General features: G+C 37.8%; 1 protein-coding gene across 3 annotated transcripts in view; it reads left to right on the top strand.

Moving 5' to 3' along the window:
- IFT81 (intraflagellar transport 81) overlaps positions 1–22,680 on the top strand; it is a 60,770-nt gene that overhangs the window by 6,009 nt on the left and 32,081 nt on the right. For all 3 annotated transcript variants that reach the window (XM_074972606.1, XM_074972605.1, XM_074972607.1), the window contains exons 5-11: positions 1,818–1,907; positions 3,118–3,183; positions 3,495–3,605; positions 4,951–5,035; positions 17,795–17,958; positions 19,781–19,876; positions 22,042–22,188. In XM_074972606.1, coding sequence (XP_074828707.1) covers positions 1,818–1,907; positions 3,118–3,183; positions 3,495–3,605; positions 4,951–5,035; positions 17,795–17,958; positions 19,781–19,876; positions 22,042–22,188 — 759 coding nt within the window. The remainder of the gene's footprint in view (positions 1–1,817; positions 1,908–3,117; positions 3,184–3,494; positions 3,606–4,950; positions 5,036–17,794; positions 17,959–19,780; positions 19,877–22,041; positions 22,189–22,680) is intronic.

Raw genomic sequence — 22,680 nt, 5'->3', positions numbered from 1 at the left:
GGATCCCAAATGAAGAAGGATAATAGAAAATAGAAATGGAAAAGCCCTTCCAGATAATCTGATCATCCACAGATGCCAATGCAAGATTGTTGTTTACAGTATACTTTTCTAGGGCTTTGGCCAGTCTTGTTTTAAATGTCCCAAGCTCTGGACTTCCATCACTTCCCTTGGGAAACTGTTCCACAAGCTAACTGATCTTTGTGTATAAAAGCTTTCATTATCATCATCATCCATTTTTCTTTTATTATTATTATTTATCATTTATACTGCTGTAGTGCCTAAAGGCCACAATTTCACCCCACTTCTCCACGGCTTGTCTACACAGGATGTAACTGCATAGTAAGCCAGGGTGTGACTCTATAGCGCAGCAGTTGGCCACACAGTAATGTCCTAGATGGACAGTGCCACAGTGTACTAAAAGTTCTGTAGTGCACTTCGAAATAATCCCGTTTCAGTCAGCACTACATCAAAGCACACTATGGAACTTTTAGTGTGCAGTAGTAGTGTCCACTGTAGATTACTTCATGATAAGCCAGGTATTAATGTCCCATATAGACAAGCCCTTAGTCATGTTTCTACTCCCACCTCTTTATAAATTATTCCTTGTCATCATTGATGCATACATCTTATCGTGTCTCCCTCTCTATATGTCACTTAGCCACGCTATATGTATTTCATCTTTTACTATTTTCTTGTAAATCAGTCCCTCAAGCCCGTAATCATTTTGTTGTTGTTCTCTGAATTCCTTCCACTTTGTCAGTATGTGTCTGATATTGAAGTGCCCAGAACACAATGTAGTATTCCAGTTGCTATCTCAGCAGAGTTATTTTGAAAAGAAAAATCACTTCACTGCTTTGTGAAATGATACTTTTCCCATATTGTGTTGAACATTCATATCTAATTTGCTCTTGCAAGGGAATAAGAGAGCACTTGCAGGTCAGTTTTTAGATTTCTCCATTTTATTTAATGTCTGTGTTTCTGTGGGCATTATCTTTCCTTGGATGTTAGTTTGCATTTTTCCAAATTTAATCTAATTTTATTTCCTACCTATATTTCTAAACTCTCTAGGTCTTCTGGTATTATTTCTCTACCTGCACTTACTTGAACATTGACTCTCAGTTTAGGATCACTGGTGGGAACACAATGGCTTAGAAGTAGCATGCGGTATACTATCTTCTATCAAATCTATTGTAGTATTTAAACTGCCCCACTCACCGTAGCATCTAGCACATTGGACTCAATTCTGCAAGGGCTAACCACTCTGGCCCCAATTACAGTCTATGGGACTACTCACATGCTTAAGTGCTTTGTTGGAGTGACGCCAGAGTGGTCAGTACCTTGCATGCTCAAGAAGCTTGTGAAACTTGTATTTGCATTCTCAGATCAAGATTTTCCTCTCTGGACTGTTAGGGTTACACAGGAAGTGTACTCAGACCTAGGGAGAGCCATATACCAACCAACCAATGACTCTTACTGAGGACATACATGGATTAACTCCCAGTGGAGCCAAGCAAGTCTTCCTTAGAACTATGCTGGCTGCAATATGTGTCACTGAGAAAAGCATTAAAGCAGGGGAGAAATTGTGGGGTTCATGAGGGCACCCTCAAATAAAAGGTTGTTCGCTGCAATGGTGTAATAAACGTGAATGTCTACTTTATATGTTGACTATTTTTCAGATGAGAAAACAGCTAAATGACCATGTGTTTACAGTGCTGATCTTTGTGCACATATGGTATTAATAAAAAGCAATGTAGTGATTTGCAACCTATTAGATACAGTGCTGGCTTTGAGGTTTTTCTTTCCCTTGTGTTTTGTAGTATGAAGATCTGATAGAAGCCTTTAAAAACCTGCATAAGGAATGTGAGCAGCTCAAGACTTCTGGCTTCTCCACTGCAGAAATAAGACGGGTAAAAACAAAGCAAAACCCAAAAGAAACCATAGATTTGAAACATTTTTGTCCAGATTGTATCTTAAATCTGTTTGTTTCATTTTCATCAGTTCCATGGGCCCCCTGCAGTGCTTAGTGTGTACAGGTCAGCGCTAATAGATACTGCAGCTTTGTTCTGCTTAGCTGGACTAGTTCTCTGCTGACAAAGGAAGAACGAGACCTAAGGTCATGCTCAGAACTGTGTCTTCTGCAGCACATTGTGAAGCAGTGCTGCCAAGACACAGGACTGGCCTCAATAATAAGATTTTCAAATATTAATACTGCATTTCCCTCTGAACACACATTGTCTATAAAACCTCTTTCTTTAGTAATGTAGGGTAACATTTTCAGAAGGTGACTTAGGAGTCAATTGAAAGCAACAGAAATGTTGAAAAGTAAACTCAATTATAGAAGTTATTTCAGTTATGAGAATCTAGGTGGTGTTATTATTAAATAAGTGTATTTTCATAAAGACCCTAATGGAGCAAAGCATGTAAGCACATGCCTAGCTTTTCAGAGGGACTGCTCACATGCTTAAAATTAAGCATGTGTTTAAGTGCTATGCTGGATTGTGGCCTAAATATATAGTGCCTGTTTCTCCTCTCACATCATTGTAAAACAATGGAGAGACATCACTGTAAAGAAGGGTAAGTGAGAACAGTAATCAGACCCATGGTTTATAAACAGAGTATCTCTTTAAATGTAATTTCACTGGAAAAATGGCAGAATGCAGCTCTCTTATGTAACTGAATGCAAAACTGGAATTCAAACATCTATCTGCATAGAAGTGGACATGACGGCAGCTTTTAAGGGCATACATGTTACAGGATCAAATTTGGAATTGTCTTCATGGTTTTGTTTTTTTCTAATCATCAAAGAAATCCATGTGCTCACATTTTAAATGGGCACAATAATTACATGGTGAATGCTATGCTGTCATCTAGCCTGTTCTACATAAAGATTGTGAGGGTTGGAGTGATAAGACGAAAGAGAGAGCGGGACTAGAGCCTTAGATGATCAGACCATGAATCAATGAAGTTGCAAGTGTATCAGTATGTAAAAGGACAGATTCCGATTTTGCTTACTCCACGTTTACATGACTGTAACAGAGTCTGGCCCAACTCCTATATTATAATATAATATAATATTGTAAGTACATTAGTATTTTGTTTATTTTTGCTGCTTTGTAGGATATCACTGCAATGGAAGAGGAGAAAGATCAGCTCATCAAGAGAGTGGAGCGTCTTAAGAAGAGGGTAATGAGAGAAGTAACATTTCAGTGTCACAGTCCTTGGCTTGCAACTCTGATTTAGGAATGCAAACAAGGATTAAGATGAACATGCTGTATGTCTGAGGAAGGAATTGAATAACTAATTGACGGAAAGGGAATCTCCCTCGGCAATAGTCCAAAGTTTTTAAGGACCTTGAATCCAGTGCCTTACTGTCATCTCTAAGTAGCAATATATATGGAAAGGAAGTGCTAAGTGGCTTTGTGAGACATATGATCACACTAATTTATTTCTCAACTATCTGACAGTAACGTGCACTATTTATCCATGTGCTGTAGGTGGAGACGGTGCAAAACCATCAACGAATGCTTGAAATAGCAAGACAGCTTCGAGTAGAGAAAGAGAGAGAAGAATCTTTAGCCCAGCAGAAACAAGAACAAAAGAATCAGGTATCCATGTAAAAGCAAATCTGTTAAACATAAGGAAATAGATGTTTGGCTTTATTTGGGGATTTTATAAAGGTAGGTTTTTAAAAGAGTAACACTGAAGATGATATTAGGTGACCATGTGTATATCCTCCCCCAGGAAATTAAAACCTATTTTTAACAGGAATATTTTAGTAAATTTCTATACTAGGGGTTTGATCCAGAAGGGTGCTGAGCACCTTTCAAGTGTTTGGCAGTCTTAACTGCCACTGACATCAAAGCCACTTAAGAACTCTGTGCTCTGTGGCATATTATTGTATTTCTGAGAGACAGAGGATTGAATTTATTGTAGTGAGCAAATATTGATTTGATGTGGTTTGTACTTGTATGTGTTTCCATTAAGATTTAAGATGGGAAATAGCAGAAACAAACACAATGACATTGCACTACCCTGTTTTGTGGGATGTGGGTTTAAGAGTAACCTTACGATTTTGTCTTTCCAACTTGAAAATCATGTGTATCATAGATATAACATGCTTGATTGGAAGTGGTTGGTATCAGAATGGCTGGACTTTGCTTCCAGGTCACACTGACAAAACAAGACTTTTTAACGAAGCCCAGTGCTGTCTGATGGCATTGTTTGTTATACCAGCTAGCCAACTTTTGACGACTAGTGTGAACTGGCAAAATGTACTGAAAGAAAAAGTCAAAGATTTTAGTATTGCAGGCTTCATTTGTGTTTGGCGCTTGTGCAGAAGTTATTGGACTCTTTTTCAGCTGCTGAGTCCTAGCTTGACATCTGGGTTAGACCACAAGTGAAATGAACTTGATGTTCAGCTAGTTTCGCTTCTTAGTGGATATTTGTCCACATCACAAAAATACTATTCAAGCAGGTGCTGTTTAGCATCAAACTTGGCGGTGTCTTCTCAAACTTGGCTCAATATTATAGTGGGTTGCTGCAAGAACTCATCCGCATTGCCGAAGCACTGTAAGGATACTTCTCCAATACCTCCCTTAGCGCTCCCTGATCCTAGTTACTGCTTTTTGTCCTTACCTTCATGAATACTAGCATTTTTTATTTTTAAAAAATTATTAAATGAGTTTTTGTGCCATAAAAAAAAAATCACTCAGATGTAGCTCAAGAAGTATATATTCTTTAATTCTAAAATGCAACAAATAAAACTAAACTAATTGTTGAAGCATTTGTTTTTGCATTGTAAGAACGTACTACTTTTGTCTTGTGGAACAGATGTTCTCCAGGTGCAAACTGTTACCATTTTTTGTATTTTGAGCATCTTGTTGATATCATATTTCATTGTTGCATTCCAAAAGAATACATATATTAATAGAGTCAATTGTCTTTTTTAAGCTGTTCCATGCAGAGCAGAGGCTGCAAAGAGTACAGCTCCAGCTGAAAGATATGCAACATGCAGTCGTGGATTCAAAGCCTGAAAGTGAGTAACAATCCATAAATGTTGCTTTTTATTTCCCGTGGTGTTAGAGGCAGGCAGAATCAAAGTTGCATGGTAATGATTTGTTATGTTAAAGTGCCAGAAAGGAACTTCAGAAAAGACAAAGAAAGAAACAGTCTGTACAGTGAAGAGCTTACAATCTGAAATTTGGTCAGCCCTGGCACAAGAAGGAATGAGGGAGACAAATAGTAGAGAGTGAGGAGGGAGGGGTTAGAATGATAGCAACGCGAGTGTCTCAGTTTAGGCATGTACATGCTTTTGTGGCTTAATTAATTTTTTTTAATGTTTAAAGAATAAAATATTCAATATTAATGATCATATACTAGAAGGAGAGATGACTGGAATTAAAAATGACCAGTGTTGTAAAAGTAGATGGATTTAATACTGGGTTTTTTAAGCAGGAAGATTTTATGTGTATCATGTCTGTGACTGGGGAAGAGAATATATAAAATACTGACTTTTTCAGAAATGAGCATGTACATGTAACATTGTGATAAGTATAGACTTCTTTTCCATAATTCCCTTCATTTGGCAAAATAGTTGGCTGAAAAAAACCTTTGAAACATTTTTATAGCTGGTAGAGCAGATTAGCACTGCAGTTTTTATGAAACTTGAAATAAAGTCAATTCCCAGTTATACTTACGTCCCAGTGCACACATTGCCTGGGGTGCTCTGTTCTTTCTGTGTAACTGTTGCCCATATAGTTTTATAGGACTAGATTCTGTCACCCTTACTCATCACATGGAGTATGTCTTAGTCTATGAATAGCCCCACTGAAATCAGTGGGATTAGTCACAGACTAAGGTTTTACTCCAATGTGAGTAAGATTATAAAACTCATCCCATTGTAAAACCATGTAGAGGCAAGATAAATGCATGGCTAATTCTGTCTCCTAAAGCAATCGTATGATACTTAAGTTTCTAACTACTAAGTCATTTAAAGGAAAAAGTAAGTACCAGTGTCCAGTGGTTGGAGCACAAAAGTGAGGTTCAAATCAAGGTTCTCTTCCCATCGATATGTCTGACATGTGATCTTGGGCAAAACACTTCTCAGTGTCTTGGTTTCCTCTTCTATAGTATGCAGATGATGCTCATAGGATTCGTTAGAGGCTTAATATATTAATGTTTATACAATCACTGAGGGTGAAATTCACTGCTGTATAGACAGTTAGCACAAGACTTAAGTGGATCATAAACCTTGAGTTGACCCTTTTCCCAGCATGAGTTTCATCCTGGGTAGTTAGGATGGAAGGTGCTGTATAAGTGCAAATTACTATTATAAGGGTATTAGCCACGAAAAGGTATGGCCTAGATCGTGCCACTGTTCCTGGACTTCTGCTTCCTGTAAAGCCCTATTAGATTATTGGAGATCTGCAGACACTCAGAGTTCCACCCACGTAACAGAATCGGGGCTGTGTTTATGTGTGTTTAGATTTGTGTGTTGCCAAATAAAGTGTTGGCCTTCCCCTTCTGGTACTTTAAATGGTCTAATAGCAGCACATAGATGAATCAGCTGGTTCAAATTCTAGGACACCAAATCCGCTCTCAAAAAGTAGGGCGTCTAGTTTTCAGCAGATCACATTGTTTATCTTAAAATGTACAGTCTCCTTTACCAAGTGTTCTTAATAATTGTAATTGTTCATAGTTGCCCAGTCAGCTACCAAGGTGATAGAAATCTCAGATTGATCACAGAATTTACAAAACAGGATGTATGAAGGAGGTCTAATTCACATACTGTTAAAATAAATGAGTACAGGTTCAGTTTTTATGTTGTGTAATGAACAGAATGAGAAGACTAATGCCCTCATTTCTAACTTTTAACTCTTTTAAAAAAATTCCTCCTAGAAATACACAGTGGAGAAGATAATATTTGCACACTTATGGCATGAGGGCTGATGAAGCAGCGATTTGCAAACTTCTTTCTTTTCTTTTCTTTTTTTTTAACCTGGTTGATGCCTGCAAGAAAACAGCACAAATGGGGTAGGAATCAGGTCTTAAAATGGTGATATACAAAATTATGAAGAAATTGAAGAATTTAATTCTGTATGGCTGAAAAAAGAAAAATGGGGATGCAGCATCAGCATGTCAACTTCAAATGGAACCAAACAGGGATCTGAATTGCATGCTTTTCTCAAAAGAAGTATGTAGGGCTTTTGTAACCATTCCATTTTCTCAGTAGTGGTACTCAGCTGCCAGAGATGTAGCCATACCAAAGCTAAGTCAGCATTTCTGCACCAGTTCCAAGTTTTTTTTATTATTATTATTTTTAGTCCAATGGAAACTTTATGGGTTAGTTTTATCTTCGCTTGCAGAAGCAAAGGCAGGATAGTAAAAAAAAGTCAGTAAACTTGTCATTTCGTCACTGAGATAAAAACACAGATTAGATTAATATATTGAGATATCTCATCTTCTGCCTTGCTTGCAAAAGAGAACCAAGTGTTCAGAGATCCTGGGCTAAATCCTGGCATCCTTACTTAAGTAAAGACCCTGTTGAAGTTTTGACTGAGTAAAGGCTCCAGGATTTGGGTTTCTGATTGGGTTTCTGATTGTAACTAGCGTTGGGGAGAAGCAAAGATACTGCTCTCCAGAGCAATTATAACATAGCCAATATGGTTTACAAAAATTAAGTTAGATGACATAAGTGTATTAAGTAGGGTTCAGTTTATTGCTTTGTTGATCTGTAGTTGGAGCTATTATATCTCTTAAATGTTTTGCTGCAGCTCGTTTAGTCAGGATGTCTATTCCTACCACTTCAAATCTATGTTAGTTTAGAGGCTGTCTGAAAGCAATGGAGACTCACTGAAGGTTTGGTATTTTCTCCCCTAAAATCATTCTCCTCAGTTTTCAATCTGTATCAGATTCTTTCACTTCTGACACAAGAAGGAAAATCTGTTTAGTGAGTGTATTGCTCTTCAGTGAGTGCTTAATTGGGAGCATTCTATCTGTCTTTCTAATACATATTACTGTGATCTGATTTTGAATTCTTTTTCTCCATGGTTACATCAACACTTCGAGCTGGGCTGTAATTCCCAGCTGGAGGAGACATACTTACGCTAGCTCTCATCAAGATAGTGTGCTGAAAATAGTGTGTTTCACCATGGCAGCATGAGCAGTGGGATGGGCTAGCTGCCCTGAGAACATGTGTAGGGTCTCAGGTGGGCAGCTAGCCTGTCCCACCATGTGCATTGCCATGGCTACACTCTATTTTTAGTGAATTAGCTCAATGAGAGTTACACAAGTATGTCCCCTCCAACTGGAAATTACACCCCCCAGCTTGAAGGGTACACATACCTCATGTTATGAACTAAAATTAAGTTAATTTTAAGAAAAGCTTATGAACATGGAACTAGGTCACTATTTCTTATTGTGTCAATGTGCAATTAATATCGGTGTGCTTTAGCCTTGCCAGGAAAATATTACAACTAATTGTTACTAGAGGTTTTATTCTTCTAGAAGGTTAGCTCAGGTAAGTGATTTAAAAGATGTATTGTACCATGAAAAATGGTTGACCATTGTACTAGTCTATATAGGTTTTCTGTTAAGTGTTTTGAAGTGACTGTTCTCCTTGGTTTCACTATGGCACCCCATCCCGGTTTCATTAAGTTCAGCATTTCTTAATAGTTTGCTTAACTGTGGAGGCAGTTGTTGCTGCTGTTAGTACTAAAGTAGGTGGCATGAATTTGCAGTTTCTAATTTTTTGCCCAGGATATGACATAGTATTTTTGTTGACAGTGGTCAGTAGCAGAGGGTTTGGAAAATCTAACTCATGCTTTCTCAGCAAGATTGCCCTCGATTTGCTTTGAATATCTCTGCTGGCACAAACACAAATTGTTAATGCCAAGAAGGGAACTGAATTACATAAATTCTTGGTTCTTGTCCACTGTAGAGAACACTATTGTTCATTTCATTGGCACGGATACTGGGATGTGGATGACTAGCTGTAAAATATTGATTAAAATAATATATTAAGATGACTATCGTTGATAAGCGGTAAAATTGGTACACTTGGTCAAATTAATAAATAGTAATAGGATCAGAGGGATAGCCACTTTAAAATACGAGTAAAAGAGGAATTACTTCATATAAACTGTATCTGATATTTAACCTTACTCTGTACATATGATGAAAGAGAAGCATAAGATGCCCTTATTAAAATACATTACATTTAATTTAAAAAGATAATTAAAAAATTATTTGTAACCTGTGTCATTATAAATGCACTGTATTTGGTTCACTGAAGTTTCTTCCTTTAAATTCTTAGGGACGAATTCTTCCCACAGATCCTCATGTTCAACTCCCACTGAAGTCAAAGTTGTGTATCGTAGGGTAGATTCTTGCTCATAATTAAAAAAGAAGAGTTAATTTTAAAAAAGAAATCAGATCACTGTTGCATATTGGAGTTTGTTTCTCAGAGGTTTCATGAAAGAGCTCATTGATCTGGTGTTGACAAATAAGCCATATTTTAATGGATTTCTCATACACTTGCATTGAAATCAGGCTGGTGTCCCCAAATCCCTAACATTTGGATGAGGGATATTTTTTTTCACCTTACTTTTAAATAAAAAGTGAAATTAAAGAGGAAAGGTGACAATAAAGATAGATTCAGGTTCTTATCCAGGTCTCTACTTCAACCCTGAGTCAGTGGTTTCTCTGGCAGTTGGGATGGGGGATAAAGAGAGTCCTCTCCCAGGGCTTACTCTAATAGCAGAACAGCACCACAGCTTTTATAGGACCTGATTCAAAGCCTAGTGAAATTGGTGGAAAGTCTTTTGTTGACTTCAGTGGGCGTTAGATCACAACCACAGAACACAGCTCTGTAGTGGGCATGGAGCACCCAACTCTCCGCATGTAGTAGAGCCGTACCAGTCCTGCTGCATTTCATGTGATATGTGGCTGTGGAGGCAGATGGAGGATTAGCTCCTGATACCTTAAACTCATGTAGAATCTGATTCTTCTCCCGTTGAACTCAGTGAGAAAATTCCCATTGACTTCAGCTGAGGTAAGATTGGACCATCAATTGAAGAAATTATTAGTTAAAAGCTGAAACTCCTGTCCTTAATGTGACCCATTGTGCTTAGACAGTTCATAGATGTCTCTGACAATGATGTGGTCTAGCACATATACAGTATGTGTTGCAATACGGAGGCATAATAAGATTAGAATAGCTTAATCCTTAATTTTTCACTGCTTTGTTTTTGGGTTTTAATTAAGAACATTTGGGCCAGATTTTCAGCCTTGGCCTGTTTCTTTGTGCCCATTTTTGCAGGTACAGATTATTGATTGACTTTTGCATATGCAAAAGTGAGTGCAGAAACCAGAGAAAAGACTGAGACTGATTGAAAAATAGCCCTTAAAATTAAAGTATGTCCTTGGTGTATTTTATTATTTATTATAGAGGAGCTGGTAGCTATACATATATTTAGGTTGCTTACCACTTTCTGTAATGAAAGATTCTAGCATACTTTTTTGAGAAGCTCTTATTGGCAGCAGGCCTTTCAGTGAGTAGAAAGCCCTTGAGCCAGAGAAGAGCCTTTTCTTTAGCAAACCTGAATAGAATTTAACGGGCCAAAGTCCACAATCCTACAATAGGGAAAGAACACTACACTAGTTAGAAAAACAATCTGGGTGAAAAGGGAAGTGAAAGAAGCTATAAAAAAAATTAAATATATATATCAAATAGAAAAAAGGGGCAGTTGTTAGCAATGAATATCAATTTATAAGATAGGAATTGTAGAAAATTGATATAGGAAGTAAAGGAACAGAAGAAGACATCAGTGGTCAACAGAATTAAGGACAGTAAGGAGTTTTTAAAGTATATTAGAAACAAAAGGAATCTGAACAAAGATATTTGTCCAATACTAGATGGAAATGGTAAAATTGTCAATAATTCAGAAAAGGCAGATGTGTTCAATAAATATTTCTGTTCTATATTTGGGAAAAAGCAGATAATGTTATCATGTCATATGATGATTAAATACTTTCCATTCCAAGAGCAACTCAGAAGGATGTTAAACAGCAGCCACTAAAGTTAAATATTTTTAAATAGCAGTTCCAGATAACTTGCACCCAAGTGTTTTAAAAGAACTGGCTTAGTAGCTCTTTGGACTGTTAATGTTGATTGTCATTAAGTTTTGAAATATAGGAGAAGTTCCCAAGGGCTGGAAGAAGGTAAAATTGTGCCAATATTTAAAGTAAGTAAACAAGATGACCCAAGTAACAATAGGCCTGTCAGTCTGATGTGGATCCCAAGCAAAACAAATACAGGACTCGATTAGTATAGAAGTAAAGGACATTAATATAACTAGTGCTAATCAACATGTGTATATGAAAGTGGATCTTGTCAAACTAACTTAATTTTTTTTATGATATTACAAGTTTAGTTGATAAAAGTAATAACATTTGGGTAATATACTAAGACTTCTGTAAGTTGTTTGACTTGCTAGCACACAACATTTTAAGAAACTGGAATGTTATAAATTCTACATGGCACATTTAAATGGATTTAAAAACTGGATAAATTTTAGGTCTCAACGTGTAATTATAAAAATAGATTAATCATTGAGCAGGTGTGTTTGTAGTGATGTCCGACAGGAGTTGGGTCCTGGCCCTATGGCTTGTACCATTTTTATCAGCGACCTAGAGGAAAACATCAAATCATCACTGATAAAGTTTGCAGATGACACAAAGCTTGGGGGCAGTGGTAAAAAAGAAAGAGGACAGGTCACTGATACAGAGCTGTCTGGATCACACAGCAAGCTGGGCCAAGCAACCAGTATGAATTTCAATACAACCAAATGTAAAGTCATACATCTAGGAACAACAAATGTAAGCCATACATACAGGATGGGAATCTCCATCCTGGGAAACAGTGACTGGAACAAAGTCTTGGGGGGCCATAAGGGATAATCCATGAGCTAAACATGAGCTGCCAATGCAATACTGTGGCCAAAAGCGTTAACAAGATCCTTGGATGTTTAAACACAGGATTATTGTGTGGGAGTAGAGAGGTTATATTACATCTGTATTTAGCACTGGTACAATTACTACTGGATTATTATGTCCAGTTCTGATGTCCAGAAGTCAAGAAAGATGTTGAAAAAATGGAGAGTGTTCAGAGAAGAGTCATGAGAATGATTGCTAAACATGCCTTATAGTGAGAGGCTCTCGGGGTTCAATCTGTTTGGCTTAGCAAAGAGAAGGTTATGGGGTGACTTGATCACAGTCTATAGGTACCTAAATGGGAACAGAAGTTTTGATAATTGATGGCTCTTCAATCTAGCAGACAAAGGTATAACAATTTCCAATGTCTGGAAGCTAAAGCTAGACAAATTCATACTGGAAATACGGAGTAAATTTTTAACTGTGAGGGTAATTAACCATTAGAACAATTTACCAAGAGCTGTGATGGATTCTCCATCACTGGAAATTTTTAAATCAAGATTGAATGTTTTTCTAAAAGGTATGTTCTAGTTCGAACAGGAATTAAGGCAGAGAAGTCTTATGGCCAGTTTTGTGTAGGAGGTCATACTATATGATCACAATGGTTCCTTTTGGCCTTATAATCTATGAGATACAAGCTTTTGAAATAATCTTTTCCCTCTGTCATTTGCATTGCTCAGGAAATTTTTTGCAGCATGCAGCAAATAACTCAGGCCCATACCACTGCCAAAGCAACAGTGGTATGCACTGTACTGAGAACGCTTAGGGAGACAACCTCTCAAGGATGAGGAAAGAGAGCCAGAGCAGCTCCCCGATAACCCTCTTGGACCTAGTGCATGGCCCCAGTAGGCCATCCTCCCTTTGGGGATAACAGTTGTCTCCTGCTGCCAGCTAATACAGTTAGTCCTGAAGCTGAAGCTGTGCTGCAGTGATGAAGGTTCAGAGTACAAATCTTCCACTGATGCATGCCGAGGGGCAACGTTACCGTTGCACATAGTAAAATTTGGTTTTACCTTTTTCCTTTTAAAAAACCCTCAAAGAAACAGGAAATTACAAACCAAAAACCTATGTTAAAAAGATATTACTGTGTTATTTTGCTAACTTAAGCACTCAAAAGTTAGGAAATGTCACAACCTTAATTTGGCCCTTTTGCGCGCATTCATTATGATAGTCTTTCATTACATAGATATATACTGTTTTCTTCCACGGGATGCCTGCTTCATTCAATGCCTAGTATGGGTGGTGGTCAGGAAATGAATTAGGGCTGTGTAATGGAAGTGTCTGTAGCATCTATACCTGACATGCGATAGAAATTGGAAGTGGTGAAGAGAAAAAGATGGTGACTGCAGGAAGAGAAGGGATGATCTTATGGTTAAGGCATGTGAATTCTACACAGGAGAAGTCAGTTCTAGACCTGCTTACGTCATGGTCTTCCTATGTGATGTTGAGCAAGTCACTTAAACCAACATTTTGTCAGGAGGCCACTAACTGTATGTTCCTCATTTTTTTTTATCAGATCGGTTAATGTTGCAAATGTTTATGGTACAGATTTGCACAATTAGCAGCTTGGAAAGAACTAAGAGCCTGAGAGCTGAGGCAAGTCTGAATTTATGTTCATTAATAGAATCAGGGCAAGAAAGTTGCCTAATTCCTGCATAACTGAGCAAGCACTAAGTAACTCTTTGCCCACCCCTTTCCTGTAATAAAATAATCTGAATGGAAAACATTAGGAATTGCTGTTAATAGCTTTTCACATGTAAATATGTGGTTGGCAGAAATCTCAGCTAAAATAACCTTTGGGCACTGAGCCAAACTTACTGTACAGCTTGTTTAGAGAGAGAGAAAGTCAGAGTTGAAAAAATTAAAAATGAGATTTTGATGTATGTAATGGAAAGATTTAAAGTACACTTGCTTCTCTGCCTTCTAGCCTGGGAATTTGAAAAAAGCATGATTCATTGTCAAACACTGTTTTAAAAAGTTTCAGTTAAACTGCAGAAATAGCATTTAGGTAGCTACTTCCCCATATGTCTAATCCCACAGAGAGTAAAATATTCCAAAATTATTTGTGAAGGAAACTGAGTAGGTTAGTCATCAGTGTTTGCACTTTCCCATCAAGTTGTCAAGTTTTGACTTGTTTCACTGCTTTACTGTACCTTCAGGAGCATTCAAGGTATAAGGAGCAATCAAAATTTAGTAGCTTGGTAATAGCTATCAGCTTGTTGGAGAAATAAACCCAAATACCAGCAGGTTCAAGCCCCTTGAAGCCAGTTGGTCCCTGCTCCTCTGGAAATGCTTGATTAGAATTTTTAGCTTGATTACAATATGTACAGTGGGATATTTAGAAATGTTAGTAGCATTAGATATAAAGAATAATATTTGAGGGTCATGGTGGATAATCAGCTGAACATGAGGTCCCAATATGACTCTTTGGCCAAAGAGCTAGTGCAAACCTGGGATGCATAAAAAGGGGAATATCGAGTAGGTGTAGAGAAGGTATTTTACCTCCATATTTGGCACTGGTGCGACCACTGCTGGAATACTGTGTCCAGTTCTGGAGCCCACAATTCAAGAAGGATGTTAATAAATTGGAGAGGGCTCAGGGAAGAGTCATGAGGATGATTAAAAGATTAGAAAACATGCCTTATAGGACTTAAAGAGCTCAATCTATTTAGCTTAACACACAGAAGGTTAAGATTACTTGATTACAGTTTATAAGTACCTACAAGGGGAACAAATATTTAATAAGGGGTTCTTCAATCTAGCATATCATAGAAAGTTTTGATCCACTGGTTGGAAGTTGAAGCTAAACAAATTCAGACTGGAAATAAGGCATACATTTTAAGTGAGGGTAATTAACCATTGGAACAATTTACCAAGGTTCGTGGTGGTTTCCCAATCACTGGTAACTTTTAAATCAAGACTGGATGTTTTTTCTAAAAGATCTGCTCTAGGAATTATTTTGGAGACGTTCTATGGCCTTTGTTATATAGGGGGTCAGACTAGATCTAATGGTCCCTTCTAGCCTTGGATTCTATGAATCTATAAGGTTACATATATTGTAACCTCGCTTTCTTATTTAAAAGGAAGTTGGAAAGCTAGAAATCAGCCTAAAGTAAAAAACTAGCAATTAGTGTCAGGGTAAATCAATTGGCATCACTTTTGTTTCCATGCCAAGGGCCATGGTTATATATTCCAAACCAGGGATTGTGTTCCTATTCAGTGCTGATGCTGAAGTTTATTACACTGTGTATGTGGGAGAGGTTGCTGCAGTTGTAGAGGTGCTGTGTTTCTGCTGAAACACTAACCATGGGCAGAAGGGACTCAACTCTGATGAAAGGCCTGGTGAAAGTTTAAAATCACAGCATTTTTGGAAAAATGTGAATCATAACCCTGCTGTGCTGGCCTGCATTTCCTTTGGATAAATCAGATTCTAATGGGCAAGGTGGCAGGTGAGTATTGCTGAGTGCATAATGGCGACTGCATGAACCTACACATTCTATCCCAGTTCTGAAGTCACCATTAAGGCTGCATTTTTATTAATTGTATTTTTTAATGGAAACACTTGACATATTCCATGGAGTAAAACAGTACATTTTGTAGGGCAATATCTATTTTCTAAGCACATGTTTAAATGGTCAGTATAAACAAATTATCCTTATAAACTGCTGGAATGGAAGTGAAGAATTCACTCACTTTTGGATTGTGTCAGTTTTACTTCATTAATAGTACTGCTTTCTCTGGGGGTGGCTTTTTTTCTTCTATGTTTTTAAGACCTTTTCCTCTCTTCCATCTGGTTTAATTCCCTTACGGCAGCTGAAATGAGGACCCTCCCCGCTTCTGTCTAAAAAAACTATTGAAAACAGAAGGGCAAAAAGGATCTGGCCCTCCCCACTTTCCAGATGTAAATAGCTGCAGGAGAGTCATGACCGCTTTTTCATAGGTCTGTTTCTCATGTTGTTTTGACCTTCTCCCTCTGTTGTTCTCAATGGCAAGACCTCCAGACCCTCAGCCTGAGAGAACCAAAGGGCAGGCCAGCTGACTCGAGCCCTGGTCCCATTCCCACCTGCCTCCTGCATTTCCATCCCTGTCTCAGCAGGATCAATCATATCCATGTGTCTCAGGTTTTTCCCTGCATGTGTGCAATAAGTGAAAAACTGGCAGAGTCTGAATTTCATGTTTTTCTTGGCATAGCTAATTTAACGTTTTCTGTAATATCTGTGACAACCATGAAAATAACAGCCATGCTTCTAAAGCACTTTGGATAGCTACAGCACCACTAGTCTTTTTTGTGTCCATCAAACCGATGAAAATATTCTAAAATACCTCTCCCCACTGTCATATTATCTTGTGTATGCTTTCCAAATCATAGTCCTTGGCACTAGTATCTTAGAGAACTAATTGAGCTATTACCACCTACTGTCATCAGAAGACTGTACAATGTAATTTTAAAAATCTCACAGCTACTTGACAGAGTAAACTAATTTCCCACTGGTTGTGAATTTTACTTATCTGGATGTATTAATGTTCCTTTCTGAATTAGCAGGAAAATAGGCTAACCTACTATACCTAGCAAGAGCAAAGTGGTCATAAGCTTGGTAACAGGCAGTGCACATCAGGCTTCTACAGAGCAAACAATGCTCTCTCCTGTTGCATCCGTGGACAGAAACCTCAGCAATTTCTTCTTGTCTTTTTCTATTTCATTTTCAGTATTCTTAATCAATGTACAGTTGTGTGATTTTTTTTTTTAAGAGAACTCTGGCAGTTTGAAGGAGTCTTAAAGTGAGCATAAATTGCAAATCGTTCACTTTTAGGCTCCTGTACCCTGCCAGAGCAGTGTAAAGGGGCCTTACTGTAAATGAGAATCAGGCTGAACAGGGTCAGAGACTATCAGAAATTTGCACATCAGACAGGACAAACTCTCACTAAGGCCCATATTAGAACACTTACAAATGCTTATTAAAGATAATGGGTCAAATTCTAGACCTGTTCTATTTTGAGTCACAGATAGAGGGCAGGGTCAGGTATAGTAATGATGCAGAAGCGGTGCTAAGAGCAGACAGACAGAGATTCCTTTCCTCACCTCCATGTAATTCCTATCTGGGGCTGAAGTAATCCATATGTGCCTGGGATTGTCTGTGTGCACATCTGTGTCATGATGCTTACTTTGATGCTTCAACCCTGGAGGTCCTGAGGCGTGAGAGTTTTAGAGAAGCCCTGAGCAAGCCACCAGGCTTGTGCTGTGCTTGGCCACCCCTTTTTCTGAATACACATAAGAAGATGGATACACATAAGCTGCCTATATTTGGTCACCCTCTTCTAGAACTTTGTATAAATGTAGTCCAAAACCACATCAATTTTAGTATAACAAAAAAGTACTACACAACCCAGTTTTCTGAATGAAATGGAGCACATGGTGTTTGTTTGAATGAGGATGGTGAGACTTTTCATTTGAGTGCTGCAAATTGGAGATTGTATCCAAATTCAGGTTAATGGAGTTTCACAGAAGAGGGGGTTTTATTGTAGTTAAATCCTGAAGAAGGAAATTTGGAAGGGAAACACATGTAGTTTGCTGTATTATATGTTATTCTTATTTAAAGAGATAACCAGAATTTAAAGTATAAATGAAACAACTAGGTATTCCTTTCAGTTTTGAGTAGTGGGCTCAAGCATTATGCTCAAATTATTGTAATCTGTTGCTAAATAGCTTGATGTGTTGGTTAAATTACAGTTATGTTGGAATGAAACCTAATTACCCTCTACATTCCTTTGTTTAGACACATGTTGCTTTAATATTTTTTTCAAGGCTTAATGAAGAGACTGGAAGAGGAGATAAAGTTCAATTCATATCTGTGCTCTGAAAAATTTCCTAGAGAACTAGAAACTAAGAAGCAATCATTGTATTTCCTACAAAAAGTGGTTTCAGAGCCGGCTATGGGTCAATCGGATCTCAATGAACTTGAAACTAAGGTATGTTCACTAAAAATCCAACTAGTTTGTCTTCTGGACTTATATAAGCAACGACTGTCTTATTTCTGCCCTAAATCCTTAAATAAATGTTTTTAATTCCCAAACATAATCACACTGCGGTGGATGGCAGAGGTTCCAAAGGTGAATCACACTGCTATTTTAAGGTTTCAGATCTAATCTGTAGTTTTAATAATGGAGTCATTCTTAAAGAATATACCAATCAGAGTATGGGAGGACATGGTACTGTCATTGGCTTTACTTTGATCATAACAGAGGCTGCTGGTACCAGGTGCTGTCCAAGCCAGATGTGTGCATCCAGGTCTGCAGCATGAGTTCATACCCTCCACCCACTTCAGTGCCACCTGCAACTGGTGTTGATGCCTCTTCCTGAGCTCGGTCGATGCTGGACAGCAACCTGACTTACTCCCATTAGACCCCCCAAAAACCCCATCTTCACTCCCTTCACCTCACCAAGAAGCCCTCTTCGTCCCCATCCCCTCTCTCTCCCACCCCAAAAAGTCCCTTTCCCACACTTAACACCTCTTTCAGCCCAGCCAGACGTTCCAACACCTCACCCCCAAGGGCAGGACCTGGCCCTCTTCCCCCTAGCCCAGCATACCATGAGAGGAATTTCTGAGGGCATCCCTCATGGGGTAGACTCACTCTCAACTCCTGGGCTCAGTCTGGGGATTACATTAACTGAGATTAGCCCAAAGGGGGTCATGGCATTAAAAAGTTTGGGAATCACTGATATAAGGGAATTCATACCTTCTTTGAATTCACACCCATTCCCACAGAGAGTTAATACCTTTAGAAATAATAAAAGAGAATCCCACAAAGAGGAGGAAGAGTTCAGGAGTCTCAGTATTTGGAAGTCTCTGTACACCATTATTAAGCAATAGTCTTGACATATTTGGTCTTCAAAGTACACACATCTGTTGCCCGCAGAATTGCTAGGGTAGTGCCCAGTACCATGCCTGTGTTACTTTTAGAGTTCCCTCTGATTGCAGCACACTTTTACAGGATTTGCTTATTAGCACATATCTTTCTAGGCAGCAGAGAATTAAGGCAGGATGCTTGGTCTCTGGGCTCCGTGGTTACAGGGAACACCCAATGTAGCAGTGAGTCAGAGTTAAGAGTATCAGGGATCGGTATATTATCTTGGGTCCTGTTGACTGGCTGCCAGCTAAGGTGGGCTCACAGAGGAGGAAAATCAAGGTTTTGGGAGAAGAAGCAAAATGAGCCCGTCTTGGAGGAGTAGAAGGAACATACTGTACTGTTGGGGCAAGTGGGTCCTGGGATCTTCAGAATTATAGTGGAACTGGGTGCCATTTAGTTTGAATCTATCTCCTCTTCAGACTAGTGATAAATGGCTTATTAAAGAAGAATTATAGCTGGTCATTGATCTAATCAGGGTACACAAAGCAATTGTAACATCATCCCTTTTCTCTGTAAGAGTCCATCAACCCAATTCCTTTTGCAGGATCAAGGCCTTAGTTTGGAGGGACTCCCTAACACAGAATGTTGTTAAGGCATAGGACTGGGAGTTTGAAGACATGGGCTGTATTTCTAGCTTTGCATCAGACTTCCTGTGCAACCTTGGCAAGTCACTTAACCTTTTTGTGTCTGTTTCTCCATTTTTAAAATGAGTCTGATAATACTTCCTTACAAGTGTGTTGTGAGGTTAAATTCATTAGTTTGCAAAGCATTTTGATATCCTTAGAGAGAGGACAAAGTATTAATATTCTGTTTTCTCTAACTCTGCTAATGTTTATTTAGTAAGAAATACGGCATTTTCTCCATCTTCCACTCTTTATTTCAGATAAATGAAGTCAATGCTCAAATTAATCAATTGATTGAAAAGAGAATGATGAAGTATGAGCCAATTGATAGTAAATTTTCCATGTATCGACAACAGGTAAGAAGGTACAAAAGCTTTTTTGTAAGCAGCAAAATCCTGTCAAATTGACTGACTGTTATCTACAGTCTTGTGTTGTCTTTTTTTCTTGTTTCCGAAAAACTAAATTAAACAGAAAGACATGAAAAATAAATAAATAACAGTTGAACACCAGTATATTTACATATATATCCTTCAACTGCTTACTGCTGGGCATAGTCCTATTGACTGCAGTGGGACTAAGCCTGATGATAAGCAATTACAGGATCAGGCCCGTAGGCTTTGTGTGTTAGACACAGTAGAGAGTCTGTATTCTAGGCCTAACATCTGAAAGGTGCCCTCAGCTCCTATAGAAGTTAGTGGTAGTTGGGGCACGTTCCAGGATTGGCCTATATATATTGCATGCTCATTACTGAGTTGCTAATCTACACTTGGAAATTTACTGAAATAGCTCCTCAGGAATAAGAGCATTCACACTGGGGCTTATTCCGGAACAGCTATATTGGTAAACTTCCAAGTGTAGACAATTCCTAAAAGAGAAAAGCCTAGATCCTGATTCAGTAATCACTGCAGTTCTTACTACCAGTCATATCCCATTTCTTGTGTGTGACCATGTATCATAGCATTTTCCCAGTTGTCTCTATTTCAGAACATATGTTACAGACTTAAAGTGAAAAGAAAGCAAAACACAAATGCTCCTGGTCAAGACATGATAAATCCACACATTATAGACCAAAATTTATGAAATTTGACCATTTCTAGGGCTTATATAGTAAAATAGTAGATTTATTTCCCAATAACCTGTGTGACTTTGAATTTTACTGGCATTGTTCATGACCATTTCTACAGTTACGGAAAAATATTTTTCAAATTTATTGGGTAAAAATTGTAATTTAATGGTAGAATGTATATTATTTTTAGTTGCAAATGTGATCTGAAGTATTTCGTCTTTGTGTTTGTGTTTTGTTGCCCAAGAGAAGCATGCTATATAATGTATTGTACAAAAAACCATCTGGCTACTAATATAAAGCTCTGATGTTCTATGAGGCAAACATTCCAGGAATTCAGCTTGAGTGAAATTCTCTGCTCAGTTCCACAATTAGTATAGTCAACTTTACAAAATCATCACATGTATTCACCACAGTTTGTCTCTGTGGATAATCTTAAGAAGCTAAGAGCTGAGATGTCATGTAGGCAGAATCACCTCTGATATATATTTAGAAAAAAAGATGTTCCTTTAGTCCAGTGAGGAGAAGCTAGCATTGAAGATACCTTTGTGGCTATATTTTATTTCAATATACCAAAAACACTAGGTTGCATGTTATAACTTTAGTGTTTGATTCTTGGGAAAAAAAAATTCTGATATAAAAATACTTTATTTTTCTAATCTGTTTTACACCTATGTTCTTAAACACATTAATTTTTCCATGAAATGTTAGGCAACACTAAAAATACTATATAGTATACATGGTGTGAAACTTTCATTTAAAAACCAATCTATCTCTGTGAGGCTCAAAAGGGTGAAATAACCTGTAATCCTTTATTCCTTTCCTCGTTGTCTTTTTCTAGGTTGCACAGATTTAATGGCTCTGTTCTGTTGCTAGTTAACTCCAACCTACAGAAATATGTAGCTTTTATAAAAATCCATATTATGACATTTTGAAATCTTGCAAAATCTTGGATACCTTTCCAGTTAAGCCTGCTTAGTGCATTTTACGTATGCACAAAAAAGACTAAACAAATTAAACTTAGCAACAGTAGTCTACACCTCTTTTTCTTTAATGCAAATTAAAAATTAAGTTACAGAAATTAAAGCTAAATGTAAAAATATTAACATTAATCTGAAATATAAATGTTTAACGTGAATCTGGAACATAAGTGCTCTGGGTGAAATCCTGGTTCCAGTGAAGTCAATCAGAATTTTGCAATTGACCAAAATGGATTCAGGATTTAATCCACTTCTACTGTTGTTATTATTTACTTCCAGTATACCTACAAAGGGGCATGTTAACAATGAAATTTTCTCCTTAATAGTCAATTTCCTCCCTACTATTTTCTTTACAGTCTCAATTTTACCCCACCTGAATTTTAAAATTTAACAGTTAGATTTTATTGATGGTTAACCATGGGTGACCAAGTGCACTTTTTACTTTGCTCATCCAAATTGACATCTGATAATCCCACAGGCATCCATAATTTCTCGGAAGAAAGAAGCCAAGGCAGAAGAGCTTCAGGCTGCCAAGGAGGAGATGTCAAACATGGAGAGGCAAATGTTACAGAAAGCAAACCAGGCCCGTGAGTTGGATGGCACAGAAGTTTTGAAAGGTGATGAGGTGAGCTGAGGTAGCAATGGGGTTGGGGAGGATGAGAGAAGGTAAAAGATGGAGTATTTCCAGTTGAACTTTACAATTTGGTAACAGTTACTAGAGTAGCTTACCAACATTTTATGGAATGTTCACATCAAAGAAAATGACAATGTTGTAACTAAATTAGGTATCTACTTTCTTGCGAAGTATAATTTAGAATTTGATACCAAAGACTGTTCTAAGACTTTTCTTTTAACTTCACGCAATCAGATAAATAACAATATTTTCCATAGTTTATACTACAACAAAGCTTTTAAAACATTTGATTTGCAGCTATTTTCAGGTTGTTAATGTTTTACCCAAATCGTGTATAAATATTCACATATAATGTGAACTAGAGTTGGTATCTCTTAGCCTTTTAGTGTCACATGTCAAAATAATGTCAGAGTCCATCTCATCGTTGGAATGATAATAAATAATGGTGTTTGGTCTTGCTAATAATCATGGTTCAGTCACAAG

The sequence above is a fragment of the Natator depressus genome, chromosome 15, assembly GCF_965152275.1.
Source record: "Natator depressus isolate rNatDep1 chromosome 15, rNatDep2.hap1, whole genome shotgun sequence".
Taxonomy (NCBI): Eukaryota; Metazoa; Chordata; order Testudines; family Cheloniidae; genus Natator; species Natator depressus.
This window is presented reverse-complemented; position numbering and strand designations above follow the sequence as displayed.